Source organism: Trichinella spiralis (assembly GCF_000181795.1).
Source record: "Trichinella spiralis strain ISS 195 chromosome Unknown Scfld1, whole genome shotgun sequence".
NCBI lineage: Eukaryota > Metazoa > Nematoda > Enoplea > Trichinellida > Trichinellidae > Trichinella > Trichinella spiralis.
Window position 1 is genome coordinate 838102 of NW_003526940.1, and position 9019 is coordinate 847120.

General features: G+C 30.8%; 3 protein-coding genes across 3 annotated transcripts; 1 reads left to right on the forward strand and 2 right to left on the reverse strand.

Annotated features, from left to right (window-relative positions):
• The first annotated feature begins 944 nt into the window (after positions 1 to 944).
• Positions 945 to 2398, forward strand: Tsp_07300 (ubiquitin family protein). Its single transcript, XM_003381574.1, has 5 exons — positions 945 to 1083; positions 1188 to 1415; positions 1821 to 2048; positions 2103 to 2322; positions 2380 to 2398. The coding sequence occupies exons 1-5, from the start codon at positions 945 to 947 to the stop codon at positions 2396 to 2398; spliced, it is 834 nt and encodes a 277-aa protein (XP_003381622.1).
• Positions 2399 to 4133: 1735 nt separating this feature from the next.
• On the reverse strand, positions 4134 to 6007 carry Tsp_07299 (deoxyribonuclease II family protein). The gene is made up of 6 exons (XM_003381575.1): positions 5904 to 6007; positions 5607 to 5830; positions 5383 to 5553; positions 4928 to 5131; positions 4293 to 4519; positions 4134 to 4235 (listed from the first exon to the last, which is right to left on the reverse strand). Exons 1-6 carry the CDS (start codon positions 6005 to 6007, stop codon positions 4134 to 4136), a joined length of 1032 nt encoding a protein of 343 aa, XP_003381623.1.
• Positions 6008 to 7329: 1322 nt separating this feature from the next.
• Positions 7330 to 7496, reverse strand: Tsp_07298 (hypothetical protein; the record flags this gene model as incomplete). The annotated part of the gene is made up of 1 exon (XM_003381576.1): positions 7330 to 7496. A coding segment is annotated over one exon (167 nt), but the record flags the coding sequence as incomplete, so codon positions are not given.
• Positions 7497 to 9019: the final 1523 nt, after the last annotated feature.

Sequence of the window (9019 nt, forward strand, 5' to 3'; positions counted from 1 at the left end):
AAATAACAGTAGTGAATTATCCTAACCCAAAAATAAGTGGCACTTTATTTTTACTTCTACATAGCCTTATTATATTTCTTAAAAAACACAGATATTTGTTTTACAACTAGTATTTGAAAACAATTCGTTTACTTATGCATTACTCAGCACATAGTTTTTGAAACTGCCTTCCAAAACATAGTTCATCAACAAAATGTTTGAGATTGGTGAGGTTCTGAACAAAAGATAAAATACTAATAATAAAAATGGATAAAAATGGACCAATCATGCAATCAGACAGATTCATAAGAATTAATAAGATTTCCGTTTTCCTAGAATAAAAGCTTCAAAATGCCGAAATTTTCACTTCCGGTTGTAAATAAAAACTCACTTATCCTCGTTTACTACTGTAAATGCTGTTTCCAAAAAGACTTTATAAAACGCAATGCTTGACGAAAAAATTAATTAATAATTTTTTTGGCAAAACTCTGCTTTAAAAAATGTGATGAAAGCATTCTACCATTCATAGAAAATAAATTTATAAAATTTCAATGATGGAAAACCTGAGAATCATTTAAAACACGTGACCTTGAATTGCCTATAAGTGGTGCAAATCAGAGCGTCGTTTATTTCGTCATTTTACAGCGTGTGGTGAGTAGGACTTTATTTTTGAAATTTGTTGTTTATAGTATTTTTACACTTTCAACGTATTTCATTATTTAGTTTAAAAGAATATTTAAAAATTGAAAACATCATAATAGCTTATTGACTAGACTATTCATAAATAAACCTGTTGTTTTCGTCATACCTTATGTGTAACGGGATTCACTTTATACATATACATGCCACTTTGTAATGTAAAATCACCTCACCATGTAATTAAATGTAAATAATTATGCAGAACGGTTGTAATTTTCATTAGTAGTGGAATTTATTTGTTGTGTTTTAGATAAACTCTCTGGAAAATGCAGATATTTGTCAAAACTCTGACTGGGAAAACCATTACTCTGGAAGTGGAACCCTCAGACTCAATTGAAAATGTGAAAGGTAAAATTCAGGATAAAGAGGGAATTCCACCCGATCAACAGCGTCTGATTTTTGCTGGTAAGTAAAGTGTAGGTTAGTTGACGCGAAGCTATGTTATACAAAGTTGATCTTTTCCTGTTTACTGTAATACGTGATGTAAACATTGGGAATTGTGTTTTCAGGCAAACAGTTGGAAGACGGACGTACTTTGTCCGATTATAACATTCAGAAAGAGAGCACGCTTCACTTGGTTTTGCGTTTGCGCGGTGGGATGCAGATATTTGTGAAAACGTTGACAGGAAAAACGATTACACTTGAAGTTGAGCCGTCAGATACAATTGAAAATGTAAAAAGCAAGATTCAAGACAAAGAAGGCATCCCACCAGATCAACAGCGGCTTATTTTTGCTGGTATGCTTCAATAATAATAACAGTAAACAAGTGCGCGATAAAGGTGTAATTTACGTTGATTTATTGATTTTTGAATGACGTATCTAGTGAATGACTCACTTCCTTCTATCTTACTGTACTAGGTATACTGTAGGAAATGCAAGATTGCATCATTATCAAATGAAGGAAGATGTTGTTTATGAAGTTTTCAAATATGAAAATCAGAGAAATAAGTAGTTTTTAATTTCAACTCATGGATCAAATTTCTGTTAGAATATTGATTTAAAATTTTTTGTGAAATGTAGAGATTAGAATTGAGATTGATACATAATAATTGTGATTCATTTATAATACGTTATATCTGTTTGTATTAAGTTTTCAATTTTGAATTAAAGTCGGAAAACTGATAAAAAACGCAATTTTCAGGCAAACAGTTGGAAGATGGTCGAATGTTATCAGATTATAATATTCAGAAAGAAAGCACATTGCACTTGGTGCTTCGTCTACGCGGTGGAATGCAAATTTTTGTTAAGACCCTCACCGGCAAAACCATCACCTTGGAAGTAGAACCATCTGATACAATAGAAAATGTGAAAGGCAAAATACAGGATAAAGAGGGAATTCCACCGGATCAGCAACGTCTGATTTTTGCTGGTATTGAATTATATCTTTTGTTATTATCAATTTGTTTCTATATATTGTTTATAGGGAAACAGTTGGAAGATGGTAGAACGTTGTCAGATTATAACATCCAGAAGGAAAGCACACTGCATCTGGTGCTTCGTCTTCGGGGTGGAATGCGAAATTTTGGGAAAACTGGCCAAACGGCAATTTCGGAAGTGGAATCATCTCGTACAATTGGTTGCGTGAATATTCAATTTCGGAATCAGTTGCTGCTAAATGAGCACCGTGGAAATTTCTCTGCGAAGTAAATACTTTAAGATTTTTCTGTGTATATGTACATTTTTATGTAAATATTTTGTAGGAAAGCAGTTGGACAGTAGTGGCACGTTGTCAGATTGTAGCATTTAAGTGAACTGTACGGTGAATTTAGTCAGTTACGGTGATTATATTTTTTTACATGTAAATGAATATAAAAGTTCTGATTTCTAGTGAATTTTCTTTTATGTTGTTTCTTTGTTTTTCGCATATGTTCTCTGTTGAAAATTAATTAGTCGAAATTTAATAAACAGTTATGCAGTTTTTGCTTCTTGATTTCGAAATATTTTCAAAAAACGGAAAGTTTAATTTTGTAAATTGCTATGTTTCCAATGATTTCAGTATGTATGTGTTGAATGTGAGGATGAAATTTTAATAATTGCATATCGCGACATGCAAATTAGCGATTTCATTGTCTATTTTTTGGCTGACTTGTGGATCATTGACAATCAGTAGAAAACCTTGTTTCATGTCAGCACAATAGTCTTATTGACTGTAATGAAGTAAAGGAAGCACCCTTAACCTACAAGCAAATTTAAGTAATGAGCAAATTTATAAGCACCGATGTAGTAATTTTTCATTTTCTTTTTCAAACTTTTAATTGCTAGATGAACCAAACCAAGGAAGTGCTACTTTAATTCTGCTTAATCGCAGGAATGAAGTTTTTGCCACATTGGATGTTGCTTAATTTTTTTTGACTTTAAAAACTTTTTAATGAAAGTTTTCTTATCACATGTTATAGCAACACTGATATATACGCATGTACATGTACATATATATTATTGCCAATTTATCGGACAACTGTTGCAATGTTGAATTCATGAAAAGAAAGTTGCGCTCATATTTTGTCAGGTTGCAACAAAATAATTATCATGTCGAATATCAAGGAAGAAAAACTTTTCATTTGACGATTTATGCTAAATTCAAACATATTTTCGAAATATATAACACTGAAATAGTGAAATCATTCAAAAAAATCATTGAATAGGTTCTCAAAATTTATGTTGCAGTAATATATTTAAACGAAGTCAATATAAAAATTAATATACATCAAAATTATAAGTGATAAAGCGTTAAGAAACTTCGGATTAAAGACGGAAATACTGCAATGACCATAAGCAAACTAGTTAAGACAGGACGAGCAACATGAACGTGGTATGTTGTGGTGGTAAAGAAGGTTCAGGAATGAAGAACAGATCTTTCCAGTTCTCAGACCTTTGAATAATGCTTATGTCTAAGCGGCCTCATCTTTGTTTAGCACTATCATATAGGTAGAGCCACTTTTCAATTATAATTATCGCAATAATATGCCATATTTCAAAATATAAAGCTTGTTGAAAAACTAAAGAGACAGTTATTAGAATATTCAGTTGAAAATTTTCATACTTAAAAACGTCATTCCTATTAAATAGTAAGATAAGGTAATAATCCAAGAAATTAACGAAAAATATTTTTAGATAATTTTAAAATTTTATGCGGTGCGTAATAATTTTCATCGAGATAATGAAAAGAACGAAAGATGAATTGCCATTGCAAACCAAAATGCAGAAACCATAAATTTCATTCCTGTTTTACAATTAGCCGACAAAAGAAAACAATAATGAAAAAATGCACTTCTATCCTACTAATAAACATTCTGTAAAATATTCTCATGATTTCTAAATAGCATGCAATATACCTGTAAATGTAGCATTCTACACAAACAGATAAATATTGATTGAATGAAATAAAATGTAAAGGATTTCGGTTTAATTTATAAAATGCAAATAAATCTGGCATATCAATTCGTGGATATTTTCACTACGGGCAGTTTTCAACTTGAGCAGCAATGTCATTAAATCTGGCGAAAATATCTGCTTGATCAATACAAACTGCCATCGCAGATTGGACAGTTTGGTTTTTCTAAATTAAAGATAAATTGTCATTTCAGTTATTAAAAATATTTTTAAATGTAGTTACAGCATATGGCCTATCAATGAGGCAGAATATATTTCCAGGATCAGAAACAGCCCAGTTTGTCAAATCAGCATCAAGATTAGTGTTGTGATCACTAATTGGAGCAGGGCTTTTGATTAAACGAATATTTCTTTCCACCACTCTACAGTCTCCTTTGAGTTTATTGTCTCTTCTTGACCACACTTTTATCGTTTTTTTAAGAGCTTTTACGATCACTCTCCTGTATATTTCTAAAAATTTAATTTTATTTGTTCTGAAGTGGAATAATTTACTTGCTACATATTTCACATTGATAAAACAAATGTAAAATATCATGACATATTTCTTAATATTTTAAAGTGTGAAATGACAGAATTTTATTTTCAAGCTTCACTGAATGCGAAGGCGCATTGTCAGTATTACAGAAATTTGAAAAATCATTTAATTTGCACATTTGATAAATCAATCATCATATATTCATAGTAAATATAATATTTTATTAATATATATGCATTTATTAATTTGTGAATTTCAGTTTATATCATTCAAATATTTTGGTTTTTCAAATTTGTACCTTCTTTTTTGAATATACATTTTCATTCATAATTACATAAAGTATTAAAAATAAATTTTTCATAGTGTTGTTCGCCACTACTTACCGTATCTAGATGTTGCTGACTTGCTGTAAACGTTTACAGTTACCGCAGCTTGTGCTGCTGTTTTAATCGATTGCCTTGACAAATATGGAGGAACTGTTGGAAACTGTCCATTTGATAATTTTTTGAAATATTGCATTCCTACGGTTTCAGTTTCAGGAATATCATTATAATGTACTAAAGGCTCGGCACGAAGCAATGATGCAGCTAAACAAAAAGTAGCATCAGATACATACAAATTCAATGTATCAGTACAATCTTGTTCCTCTATTTAAGGTGCCGTTAACTAAATCTTTCATTTATATTGCATATGATAATGGTCCATTAAGTGATTGCATTTGAAAATTATAATTACACTCTTGGAATAAGGTGCTAATTTTGTGTGGAGTTTAGATGAATGTTTTATAAATATGAATGAAAATATGAGTATTAACAATTTGAATGAAAGTCAATCAAACCTATGGCATTTATTTGGCTTTCTGAAATGGTCAAACAAATTAATAAATGTCCTTTAGCATTTTCAGCTACTGGCCAGCTGTATCCCGTTTTTGCAGCTGGAAATCCAGGTACAGTATGAACAATCCATGAAGCGGCATCAGTATTAAGAGTTGTTCGTACAATTATCACTCCTTGAAATGGATGGACAATTTGATATTGAAATCCTTAAGACTGATTTCCATACCTTTGCTATTAGACTTTGTTTTTACGTTGGGCATGCCTGGTGGAACATTGTTGTATGCAAGAAATTTTATGTCATTGTTATTCCCTACAACATGTTCTAGTGTAACTCCAAACGATTGTCCATTTTGTTGTGTAAGGTCCGCGTTTCCATTCACCCATGCACCGGCGCTGTTTGAGACGATAATTTTGCCTCTGATTTGTCCTGGAGCTTTGTATAATATTGCCCTGAAAGCACCCTAATGTGATGGCAATTCAATAATGCTGTAATTTCTTTTTCAAATGGATCATTGTAACTGACCAGTCTACTTCAGCATTGCCATCATTAGCTCGGCATTTAGGATTTTGTGATTGTGAGAAAAGTATTAAAATAAAATGTACAAGCAGCTGAAGGTGGTTTTGCATCTTCTCTTGTGTCTCTGATTTATCTAAACGGATTGAGATCATCTATGCAAACATTCTGCTATTTTTATTTATTCTTCCAAATGTTTGCAATCCCTATTTATTTATTTATTAAATTCGTTTTATTTGTTTAATGTAAATGGTCATTATTAGGAATGTTCCTTTTTAGAAGATTCTTGTTTTTAATAATTATCTCATTTATTTTTAGATAAATCACAAGATTAAGAATATGGAGATTTACATGATTGCTAAACAATATAATAATGTTTGCTCTTTACCGTCAGTTTATGCTATCGATGATGAGGTAGATCATTGCATTTTTTCTCACTTTTCAGTAATTCCGTTTGCGCTAATCTTTCAATTTTTTTCATTTACAAATCAATGCATTTGTTTTGCGGCTGTTTGCAGTTGCAGTTTCAGTCTGTTGCATAAACAATTGGGAAATTTAATTAATTAGAGATGCCAAACACTTGCATGTAAACATGTATGCTGAGCACGCCATTACTGCTGTTGATTGATATACAGTGGTGAGGAATCATCTGCATGCTGTTCTTCCTTTCACCACAACTTCTACTTTATTCCAATTTGTTTTTGTATCTTTCTGTAATATTTTATTTTTAAATTTTGTTACTTATTTTAATATTTTAGGATGTATAATTGTTGATTAAAATATAAATTTAGTATTGATGGTGCATGTTCCAATAATGAATGAAAATATTATTTTTCATGTAATTAGTGCTTTACAACTGATCTGATCTGATCTGATTTATGAATCGTCGGAGATCTTTCTGTGAAGCAGAAAAAGAAAACAACATAGTTAATGAGCAAGAATGTTTGTATTATTTTTGTTTATTGGTATTAATGATTTGTTTTATCAACAATGAGTTACGTAAAAGGTGCATTTTTTGTATCATCATTTTCTTGTCTTTCTTTTATTTGTTTTTTATTAATGAGACAAAAATTGCAAAATGTAGTACAAGACGTTGAGATTAATAGTATAAGAACAATCTGGAAAATTGAATTTTGAGAAAAAATTGATTATTTTATAAAGTTATTCATGAAAACAGATTTGTATTTGAAAACGCTGGTATAGATTCAAATGAATAATTTCAATTTTTTAATTGTAAAAAATTGAAATAACTTTATATCAAGTTCTATTATATATTAGACTATAAACATTGAGAAGTTTTTGACGTTTAACCCTCGAATCACCAAGTGGAGTAAAAGTGATCGCATTCCCATTGAAACTGAAATAATGTCGACGCTCTGAAATCGCTTGATTTTTTTCAACAGCTACCTTTTTACAATTTGTTATCATGAAAGATTTATGAATATTCTTTTCGAGTGACTGAACACTGAATAGTTGTCGTATAGACGACAGTTGCAAGCAGTAGAATAGTAAATTGCAGCACTTTACCGCTGGCTAATACAACTGTAATTTTTCTGTTATATTTTAAGGCACTTATAAAGCAGGATGATGAATCCCAGAAATCTGGATATATGTATTAAGCAGTTAAATTTTGTTGGATGAAACCGATTGTTATGCCACTTTATCGCATTGGGAATGCAGGTTCAATTTATACTGTACCGTATGCATAGTTGAATTTCTTTTGTATGTTGCGTAATACTGTCATTACGCTTGATTGTTTTCAACGTTCAGTTCTTTCTGATATTTTGTGAAACATTTCTCATGAAGTTTTATCAAATTTAGCCATAAAAATGGAGGGACAAGAGTTACTCCTCCCCTTTTTCATACTTGGTGCCGAAATACCTTGGTAACTCAAGGGTTAAAATTTTAAACTATGTATTAGAGTAGTTTTAACAATTTTGAATTTAAATAATTGGAAAAGAAAAAGAAAATTTAATAATATTTTGATGACTATGGTCGAAGTGGGAATCTATATTTTATACTTCTTGAAATTTGCAACAACTGTTCAAGGAATTTTTTTTGATCTTTTTGATATCATCAGTGATAATAAAACATTTGTTGGGAAAGTTTTTAATAAAATTGAAGAAAAAACTGGACGAAATCGTTGTGAAGCTGCAACTTTGTTAGCATCTGTGATTACTGTGCTTTTCTTATTCAGCAGAAGTGCGGAACTGCTGTGCAATTCGATCTGTTTTGCTTATCCAGCGGTGAAAAGTTTGGAAAAAGTTAAATCAACTGAAAAAAATACTTCATATCAATGCTTATTATTCTATTGGATTATTTTCGGCTTGTTTGCAGTTGTTGATTTTTTTGCTTACTCCATTAGCTATATTAATACAGTATATTGGCTGCTCAAATGTGTTTTCTTTCTTTGGTTGTTCATGCCAAGCTGCAGTGGTGCTGCGGTGCTGCATGGAATAATTTTCCCACCAATCTCATCTCAACCGAACAACTGTCAGTGAAATATATCATCTACATTATTATTCACCTTTTACTGTATTGCTTGTTTGCTTCTTTGTATGCCATATTTTGTAACCTTTTTGCATATTTTATCAATTATTTTTATTTTTTATTATTTATTTGCTTTAACTATGTGCAGTGAACAGCGACTGAGGAGGCTGTTTGGAAATGAGATTTCTTCATTGTTAATGCTTTATTTTTACAAGTGCATTTCAATAAATGTATCAAGAAAATATGCGAGATGAATTTTATTTTTTCAAAGTTTGCATTATCGAACTAACTGATTCAATAGCTATGTTACAGAAATTAAACTTTCATTTATGATAATATGCATTTCCCAACTTCCTTACTATAATATCCCCAACTTCTTGTTCTAGTTATTTAACGTTGCAAAGCAATGTTTCCGAAAAGCATAGCAATACCGAAAAAATAACTTCATGGTATTCACTGGCAAAACTTCCTTACTGAAAAAAAGCAATGATAATAAAGCCAAACTTTCAAGTATAAATATTTGAAAACGACATCACGTTATCCATAAATATTACATTTCTGTATATAAATTATATAAACATATTCTATTCCTCTCTCCCACACCTACCTATGATAATGTATTCAATCTGAATATA